Below are 27,041 nucleotides of genomic sequence, written 5' to 3'. Positions count from 1 at the left end.
CTTGGTTCTGTCCAAAGTTAACTCAGCCTACTAGCTCCTCTAATGCTCACTGCTTAACACTTATATCTGGTTTGTTTGATCTGCACCGTTATATGAGGGGTTATGTGCTCCAGCGGGCTAAGCTAAGCTAACTGGCTGCTCGCTGTAGCTCCTTATTTACCATACAGGCTCAAGAGCGCTACCAATTCTCTCCTTTTACTCTCCAGAAAGTGAAGAAGCATATTCATCAAAATATAAAGATAAAATAAAATGTAATAATGGCTTGTTGACTTTTATCTGGAGGTATGTCTAAGACATTTTTTAGCTGTTTCTTTAAAACATTGTATAAGTGCGGGGTCCAAAAACATGCAGGTTCTTTATGTTCATTACTGTAGACTCCAGAATCTGCCTTCAGCCCAGTGTTAGTTTAGATACGCAGGTATAGATAATGAATGGATGGAAATTTCAATTGGCTATACCTTATAGTGACAGGGGTGAAAAGCATCATAGTGGTCACATTGTCCAGAAAAGCAGAGAGAATGGCAGCGATGAGACAGAGGATGATGATCATTGGCCACACTCTTCCTCTGGATAATTGGTAAGCCTGCAGAGAGAGAGAAAATGCCAACAAGTCAGTGTTAATGGCACTTAGCAACCTATTAAGTGGATGTCTTGATGCATTCACGGTACGAGTGAGTCAGTTTTTGTCGGTTTTTAAATCCGTCCTGCAAAGTTATCACGAGTTCTGACACTTCTGAGATGTGTTTCAGCCTGTCAGAACATCAAGAATATTATCGTGAAACATCATAAACGAGCACTTTAATGCTTAATTTTCCATCAGTAGCACTAGACCAGGAAGCATACTCAGATTCCAAAAATAGCCATATGATATTGAATTACCCAAAGATGCACACTCTTTAATGCTAATATCCCAGCCTTTACCCCATGGGAGTGGCTCAGGATGGCCACCTTTTTTATGTTATAGTACGACGTGTCAGAGCTGCTGAGCTCTTCTCAGAGAAGGTATTTTAATTTGGAGTGCCTGCCCTTGTCCAACTCACACTTAAAATTCATGAGCCTACACGATCCCTCTGTTCTCCAGAGTGCTACTGTACCTGAAGGACAAAGGCATTTCACCCTCCTTCACCATCTACACAGAATATTCAGGATTAAAAGTTAGCATCCCAGAGCTGTTTTTCTGAAGGGAATACATATATATATATATATTTCTAGGTAGATAGATAGATAGATTGATAGATTGATAGATAAACACTGTATAACTGTATAGTAACTGGATGTGTATGTTACTATACTTTAAGAAATAAACTGTTTAAAGGTGATGTTTATCAGTTCATGCTGAGAGCAACTGCAGTAAAAGATAACTAACCCTAACCCTAACCCCTTCTAAAAATAAGTAATACTAAACAAAACTGTCTTTTTTCAATAAATCGTACTGAATGGGGTTTTTTTTTATCCTCCCCACAAAACACAACAAAGGTCATTCTTGTCAGCCTATTAAAGTGCTGTACCCTTGAGTCAGGATGTAAAGATATGCATCAAAACCTTCAAGGTGATCCTTATTGCAAAGGTCTTTCCAAATATTGGTTATGTCAGATAAAAGCCCACATAAAAACTACGGGATTGTCATGTATCAGTGCTAATTTCAGAAATAGCTCAAATCCTTTGGGAGATCTCTAATATACCACTTTGCAGCTTTTTTCTTTGACTCAACATCCCCATAGTATATCACTAGGATGTAAAATTTACAAAACTGGGCCGTATAACTTCATGTGCAAAATGTTCTCAATCATTTGCACTTGCCTTGTTATTTTCAGTGTTAGCACTGGGACTCATCATTATCATCATCACTCACCTTCACAGCACAATAATCAAAGAAGCCTGTCTCTGAAAAAATGGCCACCAGTACCATCTGGAAGAGAGCAGCACACATTTCTTTAAAAAAAACAACAACAACAGACATTTTCCAGTATGAAACAAGATTATATGTCACCCTGAAAATAGTTACCACGGACAACAAGATGGTGCTTTCTTAAGATCTGGGGGTCAATAAGACAGATATCTCCACAGTGCCCCACTTTCAGATATTCTTTTACTTATTATACTGATTACAGTATGACAGTAACTCCTACATAAACCTGAATTTATATCATACATAAACAGTTCAGCATAATTGCTTTGTATAAAGTGTACTGTAGCACGTATAAATACATGGTAATATTTGAAATGTATTGCCTGTAGGTTTGGGATATTTTCAGAAACTCCCTCTGTTGTATTCCTCAGACTGAGATGGAAATTTCAGTGGCAGCTGCTGACAGTGGACGTTGTCCAAAGGAAGCTGCCATCTGTGGTCATGCATCCGTATGAAATTTAGATACCACTGATCTGCCAGAATTATCTTTTATGTGAATAATGCAAGTTGAATATTCTGTTCTAAACTTCAATCTGCTATAAACTTAAAATGTGTCTGTAAAGAATGATTTAAATAAAATCCAGTCTTTTTAAAGGCCTTCATAGAAACTCTTGAGACACATGTTTAGTTTTACACTGAAGCCGACAGGAAATGTTTGTTTCCATTGAGATTTTACGGTTTTATATTGTTCCTCCACAGAAACAGAAAGTGGAGCTAAGATGTCATATAAGATGTAAAATAAAGTAATACTAATATTTTATTTGTGTAAAATCTTTGTTGATTAAATTAACAAATAAAAAAACATCTTAATAGTCTAACCATGCCAAACAGAAGAGCCAGCGTCTCATAGTCGATCCACTCCACCACAGTCACCAGACTGGGCCGCTGTGGAAGAGACAATAATGAAATTAATTATAAAAGAAAACAGATCTGAGAAGGTTTCATTGACAATTATCTGACCTGTGAAGGTAAAGGTAAAGTGTGTCACAACATGTCATTATTATCACTGTGTTGCTTCAGCAGACATGAGGACACATGCTCGTTTGGTACAGACCTCAGCAAAAATCCCATTTTTCTGTCTTTCTCAGTGAAAAACTTCCACTTAAAATATCGCAGTATCTGTCAAAGTAATCACAATATGATTTTTTTTTTTCCAAAATCATCGAGGCCTACTTTGATGCTCTCGTTCTCTTTCCACAGCCGACCTTTTGACTTCCTACAGCAGGAAATGCACAGGTTGAACACTAACAATGGCCCCGTTCCCCTGAAGCCTCCCAGTGAGCCGCAAAGGCTGAATACCTTCAAACTGGAACCTGTAGTTAATATTAATTACACCTGTGCCTCCGTGTGTAAGATGGCTTAAGAACTACACCTTTCTTTTCCAGAATATTCTGAAGCAATAGATCTAATCCACCTTTTTTTTTTTTTACAGACATCCTGCTAAATGAAAAAGATGTATTAGAAGCAAATTACTTTATAGCACATGAAGGGATTATTCCGTTAATTTGTAACTTGGCTCGTTCAGCTCGCCAACAATGCAGCTATAGCTATCTTACAGCTATTAAGCTAGCAAACTAGCTATCTCAGTCATTTTTAAGATGTTGTTGTTCCTTAAAAACTGCTGGAAGGTAGGCACAGCGGTATAGTGTCTGGATAAGCTAACAGCTGTAGGCATCTGTCATTTATTTTACTTTTACTATTTATTTTAGCTTACTAAAACAAAGGAGTAAAAGAGACTTACGTCACCGACGATAGCCAGAGCAGCTAAAGCGGCTAAAGAACCCAACATGGCGGCCAGGGTGCGGTGCACGATCTGAAAATCAAAGAGATTCACATGAAACGCTTAGTTTGATGCCTCTGAAACAACAATATTTAAATCTCAACATTAAAATATAGATGCAGCCAGTCTCTTTCAGTCCCTCTCTCATAATCATTCACATACAGTTCAAGTGCATTCACACAAAAACTGAATAATCCAACACTTTTGGACGGGAACGGACACATGAAGTCAAATGCATAAATGACTCTATAGTCACTGCTGCAGAGCTATTGCTTTTATTTCTATTATTATATTATTATACACATATTACTGTGTCTTTGTCAATTAAACCTGATGCCATATACTGCATCTCAAAGTGAAGACCTGTATCTTAAAGAGACGTCAAAATTATTTTCAAAAGATGTCTGGATAACAGAAGCAGCAACAGGAAAAGTTGAGTCAAAAAAATCTTGTTTGAGGCTTGTGTTCCATTAGTTCTGTGATGGTCTGTCATTTTCTTCTGTGCAAAATATCAAGGAAATGCTGAACTTCAAGGAGATTTTTCAGACATCTCCATGATGCTGCTAAGAGCCGCCCTCCTCCACCAGCCTCCATCACCACCCGCACGTACGATGCATCCCATTATTAAAAATTGAGGCCTGTGATAAGCATGGATGTGTTATCAGGCATTAGAGCTGTTCGGCTGACATTCGTGCCAGCGCAATAAATTGCAGGAAAGTAGGTCAATTTATGGGTATGATGAAGTCGAAACTGGGATCTATGGCCTTTGTCTTGATCTAAATGGAATTGAAAAATTAGAAAACTAAAAATCAGATTTTATTTGCATCATGTAAGGTAGTTTTATTGGCAGGTTTATTCTGGCAAAAGAAAGCTTTGCTGCATGTTAATTCTGTTGTCTGCTGTAAAAGGGCATCGTTTGATGAGAACAGCAGTCATCGTCTTCAGTTCAAACTGACCTCACTGAACTACTCAACACTAAACTGGGTCCCGCCACTCAAGATGAGTAACAACTCAGACAGTCGGGAGACTTTCAGAAACTTCTCTTTGTCTGAATACATCTGTTCAGATAATAGATAAAGGAGAACAAAAGCATCCTCTTCTTCTGCCTCAGCCTCTGTCAAAAGTGACAAAATGAAAACCACGCTGTGATACTTCTCTTACAGACCTCTGTAAGGGCATTTCACTGAAGTGCCCATTAAAAATCACAAAATTGGTGTCCAATTACCAACACATGGAGAGATCCCTTTGTTTGAACTTATCATTCAGAAAATCCCAATATCCTAAAAGTGAGAGAAAGCTTATGCGATCACTCATTAAACTCAAGTTGAATGGAGAAAAACAAACCTCTGACGTTGGCAAATGGAGACCTGACAGAGCTGAAGCCAGATGACATCTTGCTGATGTCTGAATAGCCATGCACTCGTCTACTTTAGAGACAATCCCTCGCACTTTCAATTACAGCCTCTGCAAGCGGCCCTGTCAGTAACAGAGATGACACATGAGAGCGCGTGCAGAGTGCAACTGCGCTGTCATCTCTGCCGACTCTCACACCTGAGCGTCGCCCCTGCCGACACAACTTAGTGAGTTCACACCTTGTCGCGCTCGGGGAGATTAGCCTGTCTAATTAAAGCCAAACACTGTCTGGAAATGAATGAAAATTACAGATGTGTTCAGGGAGCTCAAAGCTGAACACGTCTGTGTAAAGTGAGAAGCTAGTGAGCAACACATCAGAGTTCTGTTAACTTATTAGTGGGAAATGAGTCATTATTCCAAATCTCATTGGTCATTAATTAAAGCTGAATCATTGAGTATCAACTGACTGATAATCAATGACTTGTTTATTGCATATATGTTAATAAATTACATTAACAATGTTAATGATTTAAAAACTTATGCAATTATGCAAACAAAACAAGCTTTACAAACATATCATCATTTATTGTCATTTAAATGTTAATTAATTTTAATTACAGACCTGACCACTAAAAAAGCTATAAATGATAATGACTACATTTAAAGTCTCTACTAATTATAACTGATTTGTAGTTTGAATTAATATGACACACAAGTTATGCAGGTGTTTTCCATTATTGTGGCTGATTAGACTTTAGGTAGGTGGAGCTATGGGGGACGACACACCAAAGACCTTGTTCTGATGCCGCCTGTGTTCTTGTCACGCGTTTTTGACATGCAAGCATTCACATCATCAAACGCCACAGGGCGGCGGTGTGAGTGCAGATTCGGTCATGTTAGGGTTAAAAAACTCTGTATGCTGACAATGCAGCACTATACGAATTAAATATGGGTTTAATTACCTTGAATTGTTGCGTTTGAAAGAGGTTTATTAGGCAGGGAGGGTCTAATGGGAGCTGTTATCAAATTGCATTGTGGGAAATGTAGGATCTAGTGTTTTAGAAGCTTGACCCATATTAGGGATTAACCAGCTGTTAATCACACATATGAACTCAAAAGCTGGGACAGCGACAGGATGCGATTCAATGTGCTGCAACACGGCGCCACCTGCTGGGATACAGGGATTTAAAAGGCGGCACAGGAGAAACGTTAATGCAAATATCCTCTGAAAGCAATGTGAGCTAAGACCATTCTCTGTTTAATTCCTCTTCCATGGAGTCCCCTGTTCACTTCAAGCGTCCCAGTCAGCTGAGACAGTCTGACAGCGGGCCAGCAACAACAGGACCCTGAAAGTGAGGCAGCTAAATGGAATTCAGCCATCATTCATGTTATTATTATTTGCACCTGTGCTTTTCCTACTTCCTATCTTCAGTGGAAACAGCCTTGCCAGCACAACACATCCATGGTTCAACAAAACAGGAGAGTCTGTACACACCCACTCATGAGAGGTCTAATCAAGCAAAATGAAAACAGCTGTGAGGACGCACCATAGCTGTCAGCGCCTCTAACACAGTACAATTTATTAGTGGATGTGGGTGATATCAAAGCTTCATCTGCTGTCACGCCCGCTGTACGTGTTACACATTTCTGACGAGGCAGCAGATACTGCACTGAAAGCAAACTCGTTCATCATCCGCAGAAGAGCGCGAGCATCACGGGCCCTTTACCTCGAAGATGATGAGAACGTAGACCCCGGTGAGGATGATTCCGGCGATGGCCACCTGTGTCTCCACGTTGACGTAGAGCGACTGGTGGGTCATGGATAACGGCACCACCTCGTTATCCTGCAGGAAGGCCTGGATCGTGATGATGATGGGATCACTGTGCGGGGAAGGAAGCAGCACAGCAACAAGAATGATGCACATGTTTTTCTTTCAGTGAACAGCAGCAGGGACAAAATACATCTTACACCTTACAATATTACAATACATGATGCTGCATACATGAATTTAGTAAATGTAAATGTAAAATTATTTCCTTTATTTGAAAATTAAATAGTAAGGAGGGCCAGTGTATGGGCTTACATTATAGTGTACAAGTCTTCATGTTTTGTCATAGAGACTGGATGAAAATCAGTGGGTGATGTTTCAGTTTCTAAAAATACAGCAGCCTCTCAAACACCACCCAGGACCGTCTCATCCATTTCGAGGCAGACAGTCCCTGATACAACCCTTATAAAAGCACAGCCAACCAGCTGTATGCTGCTTTTATCCGAGGTCAGGAAGTTAACCAGAGGTACTTTTTCCCAAACTGAACAGTTAATCTTCATCCTTGAAGTATTTTCTCTGGTAAAGCAGGAAAATACTGTATGAAAACACCATCTGGGATGCAGTGGATGTGAAGAAAAGGTCCTCCCCTGTTCTCTCAAGAAAAACTACCCTCCAGCAAGAATAAAAATTACATAACCCTCCCACTTTTCCAGTAGTGGGTGAAGCACTGAAGATCTGTACTCAAGTAAAAATATAATTACTCTAGTAAAAAATGACTCAAGTAAAAGCGAAAATTACCATTTGAGAAACCCATTAAAGTAAATAAAATTAGTTTATTTAATTATCACAGTACAAGTTACTTTCCATTTAATGAAAAAACTGAACCTGTGGATAAAACTTATGGGACTTATGAAAGTAATGTTGAAGTTGATATTAAGTCAGGGGAACTGCTTTCTAACCCCCAGCATCAAGATGAGTTAATATCATTATCGCAACATCAAAGATGAACAGAAGAAAAATTAACACAGCTAACATTAGCTAGCTAATTTTGCACAGTATGTGCAACTTACTTCAATGTGCTTGTGGAGGTTAAAAGAGTTTTTAAAACAGTGTTTTTTGGGAGGCACCGCAAGCACTTCATCATGTCATTGTTTTGCTTCGTGATCATTGCATCGTGGTCAAAAGGCAGGTGGTGCTTCTTTTTCTTATGGGCAGCTGCAGTGGAGGTGCTCTTCACGCACTCTCCTGCCTAATTTAGAGCTGACTAATTGCAACAAAGGCATAAATTGCAAATGAAAAGTACTTGTTCCTTAAAAAAACTGCTTGTGTGTTACTTGCTATATGCAACTTCCCACCCCTGCACTTTTCAGACTTCTAACTAACATTCATACAGTCCCTTTGGTGACCATTCAGAGAAGCTAATATGCATGTTGAAATCAACCCGCTCAAATCTACACATGCAGCGTTCCTGCTGAGCATCCTGACAAGTACCTGCTGAGCATCTCGAATGTTTTTGTTAACAGTATCTGGTCACTTCGTTCGGGGTGTAGAGGAATGGTCCAGTTATGGATCACCTGTTCACAAACAGCAGAAGATAAAGGAGTTTCACTACACAACACTTCACAGATGACACAGCGAAGGAGCAGAATGTATCACAGAGACCCCCTCACCTGCTGAGCCCTCCTCCTCCGCTGTCCCGGCTGCTCGGTCTGCTCCACCTGGATCAGGACGTACTCCTGGTTGGTGAGGTCGATCATCCCTCCCGTGAAAGGCCCCCCCACCTGGAGCTTCAGCAGGGCGTTGTCTCGAAAATCTGTCAGGTTCATTGCTTTGGGACGTGGACCGTCAAGAGAAAAATGTGGATATATGTTGAATGTGTGTTTGTGCCTTTGAAAAGTTTTTTCCAGTTTTTGAAGATAACATTTTGGAACTTATTAAACGCTCCATTATTACATAACATCTCATAAACTGTGCAGTGTTCCTCTTCAGTCATTTTCAGCTTATAGTGAAGACAATGGGATCGTCCCTCCTTGAATGTGACTCATAGATCCACGATCCTTGTGGATTAAATACATTTTGAAAAATCTACTGTGTCTCTGAATGCCTTTATACTCAAAGTAAAACACAGCCGCGTCACGTTCCACCCCTCTCCTCGTCCATTAAAGGCCTGCTGGGGCTTTTGCAGCCCACTTTTCTGTTGCTGACTTCGGAACATAACATAAAATACAAATGCACAGCAGTGGTGATAGGGAAAGGATACAGAAACTGTCTGTTGAAGAGACCGCCAACATCCTCCAGGGGTTGTCTCGATCTGGATACATGCTGAAGAACAGCTGAAACCAGAATAAATTCATCAACATATTATTTACTCAGTCAAGTTTCTATCAGATATGCAGACAAAAAACGAAATATGGGACATCAGTTAACATATTATGTATAAGGAACTATAATAATAATAATAATAATAAGTCTCATTCATTTAGCACCTTTCATACATGAAAACTTGTTAGTTTGGCAAACTTTTACTCAGTGGTTGTCAGAGGGCTAACTAGCTTAATGCTAATATTCTTCTGCCTTCTGCCCAATTAGACTCTGGGTTCAGCTTCATCCCATTAATATGAATAATAAATAAAGAAATAGTTCAACATTTTAAGAAACACACTTATTCTTAAGATGAAAACAGTTGATGCCAACCGCCTGTCTGTGTGTGAAGTGTGGCGCTAGAGCCAGGAAGCCATTAGCTTGGCTAGCATAAAGGTTGAAAGCAGGGGGGATCTGCTAGCCTGACTATAAACTTCAGTAATATCTTTACTAAAGCTCACTACTGAACAAATTATATCTTGCCTGATGAATCTGTACACAAAGAGAAATGTATAAACAACAATTTGTGGTTTAAAAGTGAGGTTGCTAGCAAACTAGATGGCACAGAGATCTAGCTAACTGTTGTTCGTCAAAAAATGGCTCCAGCATGTGAATCTCTCTAAAACCACAAACAATTATTTCCTTATTTCTCATTTTTATTTCTCGTTTGGAGGTGTTAGAGGTGCTGGACACAGCCAGGCTAGCTGTTTGCTCCCGCTTCCAGTTTTTATGCTAAGATTAAGTGCAGCTCCATACTCTCCAAAAGAAGGAAAATAAGCTTGTTTCCCAAAATAAATAAATATTGCTATAAAGGGAATAAAGAAGAATGCAAAATGTGTGGATGAAAAATAAAAATTGTACTTTTTTTTAGCACAAACTTGTTGCATTTTGTGAAATGAAACCAGCAGTTCAGTTAATCTGGAGGTACACATGCACTTACGCTGCAGAGAACGACGATGACAAAGATGGTGGCAATTTTGGCGGCTCTGAAGCAGCATCTGAAAAGACAAAACAAGTAGATAGTCACTTAATAAACATGCTTTTCTTTTGCTTTTCCTACTCCTTGGCACTTTTTTCTAATAGTTTCCCCTCTCAGGATGGAAAATCACCCTTTAAACTGCTCCCAAATCATAGATAGGGATTGAAGGTAGACATGGTTTCGTATTGAGGGCTTAAAAGGAAAGAGTAAATAATTAAAATATTGCAGTCAGTCATAGGTTTCTGCTGACAACACGAGGGGTCTCTCACCTCATGCTACTGGTGAGTCTGAAGTTGAGGTTGAGGTTGTCCAGGGGGTCGTTCTTCTCCGAGGAGCTAGAGCGGGACAGGGACAGGCTGGTGACCTCGCTGCCCAGCCGATACCTCCTCTCCAGGTCCAGGCAGCTGTTGTCCCAGGGCTCTTCCCCTCCAACGAAGCTGGGGTCATGTAGGGTCATGTAGGTTATACTGGGAAAACATAATCACCGTCAGCTCTCAGGGCATCGACCACTATAGCTTCAGCGAGCAAAATAAACACTACACTGGCATCAAGGACACCAGCTGTGGACATAAAGCATTAAATTAAAAAAATGTTTCTAATACTAAGCAGCAAAAACATGTCTGTGAAAGAGGAGCATTCTTTAACCACAATTTCATTCCATGTTTTGTAATGAAATCAATGTAAGAAGGCTTGTACAGTGATGTTCTGAGCTGAGCCATTTCATTAAATGACACTGGCACAATTCTGATTCTGCCCGAAATATAAAAAGCAAAAACACACAATCTTTTTTTTTTTCTGCAGAAACTGATTCTAGTCAGACGAAGTGAAACTGCTTGAGTAAAGATCAGATTGTGAGGTGACATTAGGAAATTAATAATCATCTGAATAAATTCTGTAAAATATGTAAATGTGCCAATAAATTATTGAATAATTTAGGAAATTACCTTAACTCATCTTATTATTCTGAAATGTCACAGGTTGTTGTGGCCTATTTCCCATTTTATTTCATAATGTCACTTTTCATAATGTCACTTTTAATGATGGTGGAGGTGTCACCAATCCTCAACCCCTCGCCTGTCAGCAACCCCTCTTGTCCAGCAGGCTCACTAATTAGACAGCCTGTTGGCTAGAAAAAACATAAAATAAGAATAAAATCTTTTTTATTTCACAGAGTTGTGTGTCTTTCTCCGAGGGACATCATGAGATTGAAAAAGCTGAAAAAGTGGGCTAACCTGCTAGCTTCTGCCGCTAACACTGTGATTATAACGATGACGATCACTATGATGAAAAGTGATATTATGAAAAAAAAATATCTCAGCGAAATATAGCGAAATATATATAATAATAATGATTATATATATATATATGAAATAACAACAGACTTTTAAAGCAGGTATTTTGAAACAAATAATAAGTCTTGTTTCATTTATGTATTTTGCACATTTATTTTATTCTTCTGTGGCTCCTTTACTTATTGACACTTTCAGGCATCATGTTAGCTCTGCAGTCTGAAACATGAGGAATTACTCACCTGTCATCTTGAGAGAATCTCAGCAGAGGGGACCTCTCTGTAAGGTTGGCTGAATTTGTTTTCCCTCTGAGAATATTAACCACACTGAAACTGTGCCTGAAAAAAGCAACAGAATATGATGAGTTAAAGAACGAAAAAATAATGAATCTGTGCTTTTCTGAAACTGAAAAACAGAATTGTGAGCTTTGGCTGCAATGGAAACTCTCTCAGCTGTCACAACACAGCTGTCAGTTACTGGTTAAAGCAGTTTGCCAGACCCTTTGTAGGCCACCGGTGGCAGAAAGGTGGGTGAGCAGCTGGTGACTCGACACCTGAGGAGATCATTAAAGTGTCTTTTGTCGCCCCGCTGCTGCACTGCATCCCAGGGGCTCCTGCAGGCTGCTGCCCTCAGAGCATCACAGCTGGGTCTCAACCCACAATCACATCCACACACATGCACACACACACTCTCTATATCTGTCTGCATCCCTTTCTAAACACACTCACATATCTTAAGAAGCAGTGCCTCTGACATGTAAATAGTTGTTTTTACTTTAAAAAAAAAACAAACACCAATCCACTAATTCATCAAGCCCACAGTCATCTCAGCAATTACTCTGACAACAGTAGAGACGTCATGAGAGTCATTATGTAACAGAATACCAACCCACTGGGCCAAAACCGTTAGATGGAAATCTTTCTGAAAATTAAAGGTCCCCCTCTGCTAATCTTATAATCTTGAAGGGGTTTTACCCGCTGCCTGTCAAAAGGGTTTGATCTTAAATACAGTCCGGACACTTCCTTAACACAGCAGCAAGCATTTTCGTTTTGTGTTAGATGGTTATTATATTATTATGTTGAACTGTGCTGGGTGGTCTGTTTTGTGTTAATGTTCTGGTAATAGTTGTTGTCTTACAAGTCTGGCAGGCGTAACCAAACAGGCTCCAGACAGTTGGAGGCTTTGAATCAATGAATGTGGCAAGGGTGTTGGATAAAAGAGTAGATTACATTATGGAAGCCTTCCACATTAATCCTCTTAGACACTCTTATACAACTATAAAGAGATTTACTGCATGTCTACAAATGTTTTCTCCCCTCTTCTGTGCCTGACACGACTCTGATCCTGTCCCCTCGATGTGACTCGTCATGGAGATTGCACGGTTGCACTTAGCAGAGGAGTGTTTAAAGGATATTGAGCACAGCAAGCACACAAACCGAAGCTGAAAATAGAAGTTATACAGCGGTCTTTTTAGGACAACCACAAAGGCCACTCAGTGTGATTAATATTGCTCAACAGAAAATAGGTCATATTTTACAGGAGTTATTCCTCACTTCTACTTATTTATTTCTCTCTCATGAGTGTGTGTGTGTGTGTGTGTGTGTGTGTGTGTGTGTGTGTGTGTGTGTGTGTGTGCAGAAATAGTGTTAGCTCGTAATATGACATTAATTTCAATTTCTTCTTCCAGTTTCTTTTTTGGCCACTTGGGGGCAGCAGCCACAAGCTGTACACACAACACTGACATATGATCAGCTTGTGAGTTGATAATGCTGACTGACAGCTGCTAATTTGCACACCCATCTTACATACATAACATTATCAGCATTCATTTAAAGTCATGTTTCTGACCACCTGACCAATGTAAGTCCAACAGTCACGCTCTTTTTAGCTCTGTTTTCTCTCTCCATCAATTCCTGATACAAGTAACTGGCTCACCAGCTGCTAAATCCTCCCTTGTGTTCACAAGTTAGTCACTTACTTTACCTGTTTGCCATTTGATGCTGGGCAGGTATCTTACAGTTGCCTTATCAGAGCTGTTGCTTCATAATTCTATTGACAAGAGCAGTGAGAGTGAACCAAAACAAGCACGTTGTGGGCTGTAAAACTAAAACAATGCACTAAAAGATGCTAAAAATCTTGGTAGATCTGAGAAGAACTGCAGGGCGGGTTGAAAGATTGTTTAATGACAAAGATGCAAAATATACATCAATCTGATTAGCATTAAAGTAACCTTTAAGCTCAATAAGTGAGCCCTGTATCACACTGCAGGCCATTAATCCTGTGTTCAAAGGTATTTTAAAAGAGCCAGACAATAACATTACAGCGACCACCACTACAGCATTCTTTCTGTTGAGGTATGAGCTAATCAGCCATAAAATATTCTTAACATGTCAGATGCAGTCACGTTCAAAGGTCTAACAGCCTAGAGAAAGTTAGAGAGGAAACTTCATACTATATGTCCAAATGAGCTCATTCACCCTGTCTGTTCAATTAACCATCATCTGTCCACCTTATGATCATGTTTAGTATGTTTTCCTCGTTTTTTTTCCATTGTCCTATTACATGCTGGTTGGTCTTATTGAAGCCATGACTTAGATACTGTGAGTGCCCTGCAAACCTCTTCTACATGTTTAATCTGTCCACATTTTTTTTTATCTACTGGAACTCTGGAATTACAGCACCCAATTGCCACACTAGACATAAACAAGTTATCATCACCATTAGTGCAAAAAGGTCAGATATAAAACAGCTAATCCGACCTACCAAAGGACTATGCAGGAGACACACCAGTATCAGCAGTGGTGCACTGCTCATCATGTGCAACTTTGACTTCATGAGTTCACAGAGCAACAAATTCCCCAGTTTAATCCCAATAACGTCACAGCCACAGGCTTCAGATTAGAACCCCCCTGAGTGACTGAGATACACACCCACAGTCACACACATTTAAGTCTGTGTGAATGGAGAAAAATTCCACTCTTTTCCACATATGTTCATACATCCCCTGGAAGATTTAACCAGCAGGGCACATGCAATGTGATTCTGCACGTGTGGTTAAAAGTCTTTAAACTGTCATATGTCTTTACTCGGGAAAAGCAAGTGAGAAGAGAGAGTGAGTGCTAATGTCTTTCTAAAGCAGAACAGAACTTACTTACAGAAGAAAAACTTGTAGTATGTGAACTCTCAAACAATTATTCACATTAAATACAAACTTTACACCTTCATTAACTATTTTTGGACTCTTGTGAGCAGCAGAAACGAGCTGTAAACACAACACTGAAACACAGTTCTATCATGTTTTAAGACGACATGGTGAAATTGTTAGCCAACAGTTACTTATTTACACATTTAGCAGCCAGGAGCAACATTAGGATTCCGTTGGATTAATGGAAATCCTTTCAGTCTACTCTTAGCTCTGTTTTGGGCTCTACCAGGTCCTGAGAGATAAATCTGTCTCATTAGATGCTAAATGCTCCATTATGTTCTGGTCTGCTGTGTGGGGCTGGTAATTTAGTGTACAGTTACTGTCAGTTTTTAGAGCTTTTTCACTGAAAACAGCTGCCGACTGCAGCTGGAAAAGAGGTTAATGGGAGCAGCGAGTGAACCAAAACAATGAAGCTGTGGGTCCTATAACGAAAACAATGAGCTGATCTGAGATACAGAATAAAACGTCAAATGGTAGACGTCGCATTTTTCGAGCGGTCCCTGAACGCAACATAGACGTTAGTGTTGATATCGTGTGAAAGCATCATGGCGATTGTCAACAAATCGGAAGTAGATGCGGGCTGTCGCGCTTTCCAAGAGAATCGGACAAACTATGTGTTTATTTGTTTGTTTTGTTGTTTTCTGTTGTTGAAGTAAAAGGCAAGCAAGTTAGTCTGTGGGGCTTGTGGGGTTCGCAGTGATGAAGAAGGCTAATGCTGAGCGTCGTTACGGCTACAAACATGCTAAACTGGATTAGCTACAAAAACAAATGTGTTTGGATAAAGCTAGCACTCTTCGGCGGAGTTTGGAGGCCCAACAAGAAGCTTTCAGACCACGTTCTGACAGAGACGGTGTTATACAGGCAAGTTTTATGGAGACGAGCTAATAGCTAAAAGCTGAAACCTCATTCAAAAGGAGAAACTGTGAAGGACTGCCTTGTTGCTGTTGCAGCGCTGCTGGCACCAGACAGGGTAAAACTGCTGCATTGTGTCAGTTTGTCTGGAATAATTCATAGACATGAAGGAAAACCTGACGTGGAAACTCAGGAAGGTTTCAGGACATGAAAATCAAACAAAAGGATGTGAACATATTTGCTGTTGCCTGACAACCTGCAACATGAAATCACTGAGCTGCAAAGCAACAACCTACTACTGTCAGCAGCTTTTTCAAAACAGACTCTTGCAAAGACTCAGTTCTGCTCAAGACTGACTGACCCAAACCGGGAAAACCGGCTGTGAGTATCATCTTCATCATCACAAGTACCATCTGACATCAGACGCCTCGTCAAAGAGAAGCAGTTCCAGCCATGGCAGAGGTGAGTGTGACATACAGTATGTGTTTCATAATAGGAAGAGACAGGCTGAGGTGCACTCAAATAACCTTAAGATGTGTGTTTACTTAGCTTTTGGACATTTTTCTTCCTTTGGCATTCGAGGATGCCACTTAGCTATTCTTTTCACTCTGCTGACATCAAGCTCAAACAGTTAGAGCCTCCACAGCAGCTTTCTTGTAAATAATCCATAAATCTCCAAATAATTGAGATATCTTTACAATAAATCACCAGGCGAGAGCAGAGACATGTTGAGTAGACATACCCATCCTCTTGTCGAACGGGGACAAAGCCCTCAGTATGGATGACGCACTGTCCTGAGGGCAGAACTGCAGACTGCTGCAGCTTCTGGGTGTCTCTCCTCTCTGAGATGCCCTGCAGCAGTCGCAGCTCCCCAAAGTTCCCCGCGACGGCCTCCGGTGACCTCAGGCCGTTCCTGCTCTGATGGCCTTGGGCCGACGTCTGAGACATCTCAATCTCCAGGTTGCTTTTGTTCTCCAAATACATGGTGAGACTGCTGGAAGGCAGGAGGAGGCAGAGTTTTGATTCAGCAGATATTTCAAAGTAGGTCAGTTTAGCAGTTAAACCTGCAGTAGCTGATTTTGGCCACTTGGGGGCAGTAGAAACAAACACTGACATGGGCTTATAAATTGATATGGCATGTTAGCAGGCAGTTGCCTATTTACACATCTCGCAGTCACAGAGCAACATCAGCATTCATTTGAAGTTGTTTTTTGTTAATTGTAGTTTCTGGCCACCTAGCAAATGTAAGTCAAATATTTATTCTCTTTTCCATTCCGCCAACTCCTGAAGGAAATAACTTTCTGTAGATTTGTCAACAGGCCTTTCAGACGCAAGTACTCATGTGACCCATTGTTAATATGAAAATATTGATTATATCAGCTTTAAAACTACAGCAGCAACACATTAGCTCAAAGTTATCATACTTTCTCTTCCTTATTACATACTTCATTCCATAAAATGTCTTTGCCTTCACCTATACCAAAAATACATTTAATTTGTTTGAGTGATGCAGTTAAGTATTACACTACAGCCTTAACCAAGATCTTTGGAGAAGTTAGGGGCATAAGTTGCTAATTTTCGTCTGGGTGAAAAGGAACAAAAGGCTCTGTTGTTCAGCAGAGAGCCACCATCCTTCAGTGAGGATGAGCCATAAGTCATACAGTGAATACTGCTTTTGTCAGCTGCAGCTTTGTACTGCACATGCGAAGACTTGGTTGTAAATGTATGGACTGTGAAATGTATACTTAGGCCCTGCCATGCTACAACAACAACACAGACGGAAGCTAACGTGCTTTACAACAGCTGAGAGATTCACGACACCCATAAAGCATAGTATGAGGTCAGTGGATGAGGGGATAATATGGGATTATTGCTCACATGAAGGGCAACATGAACTCACGTGCGACATTTAAGCTCTCTGCGATAATACCTCTTTGAGGAGTAAGACTGCAATCTTGTCAAGAGTCATAACTGATCCTTCTAAGAATTTGCAGGAATATTTCCAGGAAACAAAAACTACTACGAGCGAGCCCTTTCATATTACACAATGATTCGACCCGCTGTTAATTTTAAAATATTTATTACAGCAGCCTAAAGGTTAAAAGGTACAACACCAATTTTACATGTGTATTATCATTAATTTACACAGATTTCTTATTTACAGACACACAAAAAACCAACTTATTCACCGATATACAATTAATTGTCAAATTCTCACTAATTCCTAATGTGGCTTTTTTTTATTTTTTTCGTTTTTCAAAATAGTACCAGAGTGCTGGCTGGTGTTTTACACCTCTTAATATCTTTGTCCAATGCTTGTGACGTGCCTCATCAGACAGAAGAATGATCCTTTTTGTATGACATCCTGCCTGTGGGCTGTGTGTGACAACATAGGCAAACAGCTTTCTCAATTTTTCCACGCTCGTTCACAGCAATTTAAATTTCAAGATAAGTATCTTTCAGCGTAGTGTAGTGGGAGTAAGATAAATGCTCCCTTAGAGGAGGCTAATCACTGCAACCACAATTCACAAGACTAACAGAGGGATTATACACATCAGGTGTTGGGTTTTTTTTTCTGCATTTTGATTTTCAGTTTTAGGTAATATCTGAAATTACATAAGATAAAATAAAGTGTTTCATCTGTCCACCACACATCGATTTAGATATTAGTGGAATGAAAGCTGTTGTGGTATGGTATTAGGACAGAATGCTTAAACAGCCTAAAACAAAACCCTCAGTGTAAAACAGTGGTGTAAATCCACAGCACAAAGGATGCAAAGGATCTGAAGCAAACATAATTTGCAAACTTTGAATTAAATTTAAAATTTTAATTTAGCAATAGAAAGAGAGAGAGAGACAGAAATGTATTAGAAGTTATTAGAGTTATTAGACTCACCTTTAAAGACGAAGACAGTTCAGGATGATGATGGTGGTGATGGTAAGGATGATGAAGACAAGGACAATGTTGATGATAGCAGTAGTGATGGTGATAAAGTCTGATGTTAACCGATGGACATCTGACAGAAAACTCACAAATAACTCATGCAGACAGTAAAAAATATTGACGTGTGCTACTCGTGCTGGGACCGTTTTGTATTTGTTGTTATATTTGAATAGACTGGCTGAAGACCAGAAAGGCTGAGGTGTTTTGTCCTCTCCTGTGCTCACCAGCAAAGAAGGAGCAGTCTGGGTCTGGAGGAGCTGAGGAGGAGGAGGAGGAGGAGGAGGAGGGGGGAGTGGCACAATTTGCTCTCCACTATTAGCAGCAAACTTTCTCATTCGATTGTTTTCTCCCCTTTTTACAACCAAACTCCCCGAGCCTCTTAGCTGCCACCTCTCCCCACCCCCTGCTTTTCAAATCCACCAGTGAAAAGAATGTTTCATGAAAGTTTCTTGAACTAAATAAATACTATAAATACTATTTACATTTTATTATGTAAGTGAAATTTCACATTTGAAAGAAGAAAGAAAGAATTTCCTGAAAATGCGATATAGAGATGTTAATGTCAGGTTTCCAAACATCCTGATCTTGTAAAAATAGCTCAAATTCAGATTCAAATTAAACTGTAAGGCATCACAGAAGAGCACAATCATCAAACAAAACGCAGAAATAAAGAAAATACTGAGATGGTCCCGTTCAGAAGTTTGCAAACCCTTAACTTCTTAAAAGTGTGTGCTTCCCCCTTCAGCATCCATGATGGCTTGCAGTCTTTTGTTATATTTGTGGATGAGGCTCTTTGTCATCTCACGTGGTAATACCCCTCATTCTTCTTGACAAAAAGCCTCCAGGTCCTGTAAATTCTTGCATGTTTTAAGTCTGAGATCTCAAAGTGGTCAGTGATATCGAGGCCAGGAGACCTATGGCCACTCCAGAGCCTTCCCTTTGTTGTGCTGTACCCCCTGAGGGGTTCCCTGTGCTGCTGTAGCTCACACGCCCCCAAACGTCAGAGATCCACCTGCATGCATCGCAGTAGGGATGGTGTACTCGTTGACTCCTCTCCAACCATCGCGCTTTTGTTTGTGACCATTAAGTTCAGTTTCAATCTCATCAATCCAATTGACTTTGTTCCAGAAGTTTTGGCGTTTGTTTCGGTGCTGTTTGCTATGTTGTTTTGTGGCATTCATGCAAAACTCATTTGTTGAAACATCCCCACCAATTTTCCAGGCAGTTGTGGCTGAAACCTTTTTTGGTCTACCTGACTGGGTCTTGTATCAACAGAACACCTAATTTTCAACTTATTTAGGATAAATGATATCTTTTCATGTCCTCTTCCGCATTTATAAAGTTCAGCTATCAGTTCTTTTGCTCAGTATCCAGCTCAGTGCAGCCCTGGATGAAATGTGCAGGAGTCTCTCGAGCCAAGAATGTCATTGACTGTTTCTACACAGACACTAATCACAAAAGTTTGGAAACTTACACTTAATAGCCATTTAAATCTCTGTGCGCCAATTTGGGTTTATATAATGAAGCCAAACACTCAAGGAAATGTAAAGTTTCGATCAGGGCCATTCGGCCGACTTGAATGAGTTATCATTTGATTTTAAAAGGACATACGCTATTATGTGATTATAAATAGCTTCATCTGACCACTATGCCTAAATAATAGAGAAGCATTTTGCAAGATCAGATATTTTGCAAGAAATGGCCAATGATTCACACACAGTTTTTGTGATTTGAGATTGATGTTGGTTTATCTGGGTGGGAGAACTGTCAAATATAAACCACTGAGCCTAACTCGCTTTAACAGGGTGAGTCAACTCCACAGATTTAAGGTGTATAAAGGTCAGACAGGTCAGAGACATAGAGGCTTCAAGGAAAACTTAAACCCCTGCCTGCATTTTCAGAAAGGAATGCTCTGTATTCCTTCTCTGAATGGTTGTTAGTTATCACTATTCTCTTGTCTTATATATGATGTGGATAATATGCATGTCATGCTCCTCTAAACAGCGCATGTGCATGGCTCATTAGATGGATTTCATGGATCTGTTCAATTGTTTTAGTTCCAGAAGTCATGCAAATCAGATTTTTTACTTTAGCTGCTGATTTCCTAAATATCTTTAAAAGTGGATCTAAATTATGGTGAAATTATGTGTTGTCTTTGTGCAAAGGCAAGTTCAAAGTGGGGGCAGGGGAGTCAGTTTAGACTAAACAGGTGAGAGGGTCAGAGGAAATAGCTTAAGAAAACTTGTGAAAAACATCTCTCTGGTAGGAGAAGTTATTTGTATCCTTGGAATAAATGTAAGGGTCTCACAGTTTGAAGAAGATAAGATAACCATCAAATAACTGCATCTGTATTCACCATACATAGTTTATATTCAAGCTTATTTCCATGAAAGCCAAAAAGCATGAAAGTACACCTGATACTTATTACCAAATTCAGACACGTTATGTTGATGCATCAGCACCCAAAATTATTTAGTTTTTTAAAATATTCAGGAAACAGCAGAGCTAAGACCACAAATGTGTGGATTCAATTAAAACTGTTGCTTTAAATGAAAAGTTGAGCATTTTCTGTTGTAATAAACGTCTCTTAAACATGAACAACTCAAATTCAGCTGTTTTATTTAGAAACCAACAGAGGGCCAAAACAAAAACGTGGAGATTTTTTGGGCTCTGCTTGGAGCTAAAACAAAATCAGATAGTGTATCTTTAATTTAAGCTCTTCATACATTTGCATTTGACCCGACGCAATGAGCAGATTAGGATTTTAACATCCTGCCACCCGTGAGTAAAAGCCAGTGAACCGGACTAACAGGACCTAAGTAATTAGAAACTCCCACCAACAAAACCTTCGCCCAGTGACAATTATCCATCCAGTGACCTGAACACAACCAGTGACAAAAATATATTTCCATTAACTCTCCCTCTCAAAATGATCTTTGCAGCTGAGTGATTACAGTCTGTAGAATTCCAGCATTCGCTGCCTCATTCTTAGAAAGGAGAGAGGACAATGTTTCCCATTGAGCGGATGGAGTCACCTGGTCTGGACTCACTCCGCCTGTGACACCAGAGGATGAAAGCTACGTAGAGAAGATGTCCAGGGGGGGTGACTGCACACTGGTCTTGTGGGCTGTGTGAGATATAGTAGGAAGAACAGAGCAATCACATGTACAACAAGGGGAGAGGAGAGTGAGCCAGGGGCCTGGAATGACGTTAGTGTCACTACAGACTGTGTGAGTCCTGGATGAATGAGTGCTCACTGCTGGGTGGTTTTAGTCTCATACACACTCAGGCTTCGTATCAGCAGTCATGTGATGCAGGATGACAGAGAAACTGACGTCCATTTATAGACTTTAGGGGAAAAGTAGTGATTGTGTGTTAAGCCTGATGTGCATCTACAGCTGCAGCTTCACCCATAACTCAGCCTTTCATTCTCTTTTTTTACTTATAATGTTCTGATGAAATATTTACTTTTTTACCTGTGGGTATACCTGATAACCTCCCAGCAAACAGGTAAACTGTTTGCAGCCTCCAGTATTCTAGGAACATTACCCAAATTTTTTTTTTTTTGTTCCCAGAAGGTTATTCCTGAAAAAAAAACCTTTACATATACACTACCAGTCAAAAGTTTGGACACACATGTTTTTAGTTTTTTTTATTAATTTCTACATTGCAGATTCATACTGAAGACATCAAAACCAAGAAGGAGCACATACGTAATTATGTAGGAAACAAAAAAGGGTTAAATCAGCCAGAATATGTTTTATATTTTAGATTCTTCGAAGTTAGCCACCTTTTGCTTTGATGACATCTTGGCACACATCAGTTTCATGAGGCAGTCACCTAAAATGGTTTTCCAACAGTCCTGAAGGGGCTCCCGAAGGTGCTGAGCAATGGTTGACTGTTTGGCCTTCACTCTGCAGTTCAACTCATCCCACGCCTTCTCAGCTGGGTTTAGGTCAGGTGATTGTGGAGGTCAGGTCATCTGACGCAGCACTCCATCACTTTCCTTCTTGGTAGCCCTTGCATAGCCTGGAGGTGTGCTTGGGGTCATTGTCCTGTTGAAAAAAAAACTAATGTAAGGGATTCATCCTCTGTTGTTAGAGGCAGAGTGAGTCCAACCAGGTGACTCATTCTGCTCAACGGATTGATTGGACTTTATCTTCACTCCTTTCCGGGGTTTATTTCTCCATGGCAACCTACTCACTATACATTATCCCGCTTAGAACATGGCTTACTACTAAAACATTCAATAATGTGACTCAAAATAATGATTAAAACATATTTTATTGATTTAAAATGAGTCTACTCTCGTCTGTCACCGCTCTCACTGCGCAGCGACTCTGAAAGTAAACACGTACGTTGCCTAGCAACCGCCTCGCACTGCGCGCAGGCCGGCAGGCAGGAAAACTTATTTCATGTCAAAGGTGGAGAAGTGACGGGATACCCCAGACCTGAGAGAGACGTAGCTGGAGACAGAGTTTGATTCGCCGCTATTATGATGGATAAAAGTCCTGCAGCAGCTCATTTCTGCGTTCATACATTAAAAATCTGTCTCCAGTTTTGTCTCCACTCAGCAGTCTTTTAGCAGGCTGATCGTCCATGCTGTGTTTTTCTTGGTGTTTTTTTTTTTCGTGTCTGTCGGCTTTAGTCTGGTCAATCTCTGTGTCCTCAAGTCGCTTGTGCCTTAATATCGCTTATCCTGTCGGTCCAGTGTTGTTCTTTACTTTTCTTTTCTTGTTATGTATTAATGTTTACTGGCACTAATGGAAATAGGTGCATTTCACATTCTAAAGGAGCAAAAGGAACATGATGGAACAGAGTGTTTCAGTGACAGCGATGGAGAACAGAGTCTGAAATCACGTTACGTAGGTTCAGCATCTCTATATAACTGTATATTTCTTAAACTAAGCATGACCCGTATTTGTGTTTATTATAGTATGAACAGCAGTTTGTGAAGTGCTGAGTGGAAAAGGACAGACAGCAGAGAAAAATATGCAGAATGATCTTTGCACAACCACAATTCCAAAAAAGTGAAAAACATGAATGAAAACCGAATCAATCATTTAAAAATAAATTGTGTTCACTGACACAGTTTTCCATGTAGTAATCTCCTTCATCCAATCATGTGTTTACAAAGTGGTGAGCCTCCCTCCATCCTCGCTTGTGACCGACTTGGTATGAAAGGGGCATCCTCGAAAGGCTCAATAATGACAGTATCACCTGTTACCAATGACCCTGTTTACCTGTGGAATGATCCAAACAGGTGCTTTTGGAGCGTTCCACAACTTTCCCAGTCTTAAGTTGCTCCTGTCCCAAATAATAAAAACAATCACATTCACATTCTTGGTTGTAATTAAAACAGCCAGTGTTGCAGGATGGGGAGCAGTAATGTATGATGAAGTGTGAGTCATCTTGCCACAGCATCATTCATGTTCTGGAGCCTTTGATAATATCACGTGATCTTCATCAGCAGAACTGTAGATGTGTAAATGTCATCAAATAGCTTTTGAGCCATTATGCACAAGACGTCTTTGAAGTGCTGAAAGAAAATTGAACATCTTCTATTCCTGCGACAGACAGACAAACTTCATCAGCTGATGAATATCATGTGATGTCCAATATAAATTCAAGAACAGCTGCTAAATGGACCTTGTGGTGAGACTGTTTTGTCAGCTGTTGTTTCCAAGGTCAAGAGTGAACTATTTGACTTTACTTTATCAGCACGCTCTTCATCAGACTGCCTCCATTCAGAGCTTCAGACCCCACGATGCATTCGCTGACCTCCCTCACGGCATACTGTAGACGAGCAGGATCATGTGGCCCCGACTCAGTGACCTCTCTGCCTCAGCAGATAGCTAACCAACCGTTTTGAGAGCAACAATGGCCAAGGCCTCGGCCACCGCTGCCAATTCATCAGCGCTCTGGCACAAATGGCTTCCAGCCAAGCAAGGCGCAGGGCAAACATTTACCCCGAGCTACGGCGTGAAGAAAGCCATCTTTAACCAAAGGCCTAGCTGCCGTCAGGGCTCAGCAAAGAGCATATGATGACGATTAAGTCCAATAAGGTCCTGTAGAGCTCTTGTGGGCGTACGCTGCTGATCTTCCTAAACAAAACCTGATTTAAAAAGTTGTTAGCCCTCTGTCTGGTCGTACTCCAGCCTGTCAGGTTGAACTCGTGGTTGTACTGAACCGACGCAGACTGCACTAAGCATCATCTGAGAAATCCTTTGCATCTAAACTCCAACTTAATTCCTGCCGTTCACAAATAGCAACCCAGTAAAACTTCACAACAACCTGAATTATAATAATAACTAGACCACAGGTCCTTCAGCAGCAGCTCCGGCTGTGCACGTATCCCCTGCATGTGAGAACAATTCCTGTCTCCTCGACATTTCTACATGCAGGTTCGTATATGAGGAAGTAAACTCAAATCTAAAATGGTCATTTTTGGGGGGATTATTGTACGAGCTTTCCTCAGACGGCAGGCTGCTCTGCTGTTTTGTTGGAATTTGGATAATATAGTCAGAGCAGTTGAACTGCTTATCCATTAGACAAGTGACTGGCCATGGGTCAGTATCTAAAACCTCCCTGTGTTTGTGCTAATAGGAATTTTTCATAGGCAGCCCAGAAGCCTGTGGTCTTTCTACCCTGATCCCCTGATCCTTTAGGTTTGCATGGGGTATCCTGGTTCCTCCGGTTAAACCGTGGCATAGGTCAGGTCACCCAAAGCCTCAAAGATATGGAACAAGTGTTACTGAGGTCACGCACGTAGCATAAACAGAGACACCTTTATGTCCGCAGATCGCAGAGACCGTCCTTAAAGGCTTCATGAACTTGTTCGAGATAACAGCAACAGATCAGTCTGCACTGAAAAGCGACTGGATACCAGTTGAGGAGAGAGATACTGGAGCTGGGTTTCCATTCAAATTTCTGACACATTTTAACCAAATTTTGAGAAAATCGGCAAAAGAAAATGGCAATGAAAGCTTGTTTCCCTCCAGTACCGTCTAGCGATTGTTCGGAGTTGGCTCATTGTGACAAGCAGTAGGTGGCGCCAATTCCCCAGGCGGAAAACCCATTATACTGTAGCGGAAGAGGAGGGCGCAACAGGATGATACAATTAAAAGAGCGCCAGTTGAACCTCAAACAGTGAATCAAAATGTAAAAACACAGTTAAACTCTGTCCCTCCCCTCTCGCATCCAGGCAGGAGTGAGAGGGAGTTACTATGGTTACGAGGATGCTCTGTGTCTCAGTCGCTCTGAAACTTTCCCGTGATTCCCAGTAACAGGTTTTTGGGTTATTTTGATCATGCAAACTGCCTCAATAGTGATATCCTGGTGCTAGCATGCTCTCACGCTACCCAGATGAATCTCGCGCCAAATATGAGGAAGCCTAAAATCATTCAAATAAAGAAAAATAACGTACATATCATATGTATTAGAGACTAAAGGATTTAGACGAGAGGGGCAGATGCATACTGCTCCAAATTCCATTAACACCTTTCATGTAGTTTTAACTCTCTTTGCTCTTCACCTTCACATCTAAAGCAAATTGAAATGGTCACTAAAACACAATCTTGAATGTGATTAATACAGATTAAGTGTTATATAGTAATTAGCTAGTCCCCTCCTGCCACTGGATGTGATCCATGCATTGTACTGGAGCGGTGTTGTAGTGGACTGCATCATATTGAGAGGTGTTTCTCATGTTTTGTCTATTCCAATTCATATTTGTGAGTGCAGTCCAGTAAAACACCACCACTAGCTGCAGCCGTACAGCTGAGTTTAATAATAAGATGAATAATGATCAAAGAGCCATGCATGCGAGAGCATTGTTGCAACACATAATTAAGGCTATTAAAAGTCCAGCAGACAGGCCACTGTCTAATGAATGCATTATGCTGCAATGGTGCATCATGCATAGGTATTTGTCCTCTTATCTATCAGACAGCACCATTGGTTGATAGCTCAATTTAGCTGCCAAGGTGTCGGGAGAGGAACTGCATTTGTAGTTTTATCAGTAAATATATGTCATAAACAATAAGAAAAATCTGACAAATTCAAACAAACTAGTTGAGCTAAGAATTCTTTCCCTCTTCTTCCTGGTCTTTCTAGGCTGCATTTCTAGTTTGATAAAATCTAGTTTAGTTGCTGTTTTCTGGACAAAACGATCCTGTGGGATCCACTGCCTTTGAATAATGTCTTGTTCTCCTTCATCTACTTTTCACACAGTGTTGCTGTTTGTAGATGAAACTACTTGCCAACCCCCCAGATTCCCCAGAGAGTCCCAGCTTTCAACTGACTGTCCCCCTGACTCCACTTTCCTGCAACAAAATGACTCCATAAATTCACCAGAATGCAGGAAAACAGTCTGAAATGAAGCTTAGATCTGGTCTCCTGATTTAGGCTATGATGTCTGGAGGTTGGCAAGTATGCTGATCAGCCTTATTATTCATCACTGACCATGATTATTGGCTTGGACTTTCATCTCTAAATGCTTTAAAGTTGTGAATTTGGCTGCTGAACTTTTAAAACAAAATTACTGTCAGTCCAAACTGAGCTGAAGAGGTGGCAGCCCTGGATAATGCTAACATGCTCAG

General features: G+C 40.5%; 1 protein-coding gene across 1 annotated transcript in view; it reads right to left on the bottom strand.

The window, feature by feature from the left end:
* oca2 (oculocutaneous albinism II) overlaps window positions 1-16,481 on the bottom strand; it is a 46,280-nt gene extending 29,799 nt beyond the window's left edge. The window contains exons 1-12 of the mRNA XM_041935937.1: window positions 16,240-16,481; window positions 11,683-11,778; window positions 10,421-10,618; window positions 10,113-10,170; window positions 9,072-9,144; window positions 8,482-8,639; window positions 8,303-8,385; window positions 6,770-6,923; window positions 3,651-3,722; window positions 2,729-2,794; window positions 1,853-1,909; window positions 459-583 (exon numbers count right to left, since the gene is read on the bottom strand). Of these exons, the coding sequence (XP_041791871.1) occupies window positions 459-583; window positions 1,853-1,909; window positions 2,729-2,794; window positions 3,651-3,722; window positions 6,770-6,923; window positions 8,303-8,385; window positions 8,482-8,639; window positions 9,072-9,144; window positions 10,113-10,170; window positions 10,421-10,618; window positions 11,683-11,778; window positions 16,240-16,481 (1,382 nt within the window). The remainder of the gene's footprint in view (window positions 1-458; window positions 584-1,852; window positions 1,910-2,728; window positions 2,795-3,650; window positions 3,723-6,769; window positions 6,924-8,302; window positions 8,386-8,481; window positions 8,640-9,071; window positions 9,145-10,112; window positions 10,171-10,420; window positions 10,619-11,682; window positions 11,779-16,239) is intronic.
* Between the last annotated feature and the right edge of the window lie 10,560 nt (window positions 16,482-27,041).

The sequence above is a fragment of the Chelmon rostratus genome, chromosome 4, assembly GCF_017976325.1.
Source record: "Chelmon rostratus isolate fCheRos1 chromosome 4, fCheRos1.pri, whole genome shotgun sequence".
Lineage (NCBI taxonomy): Eukaryota > Metazoa > Chordata > Actinopteri > Chaetodontiformes > Chaetodontidae > Chelmon > Chelmon rostratus.
Note: the sequence above shows the minus strand (reverse complement) of the source record. Positions and strands in the feature narration are given on the sequence as shown.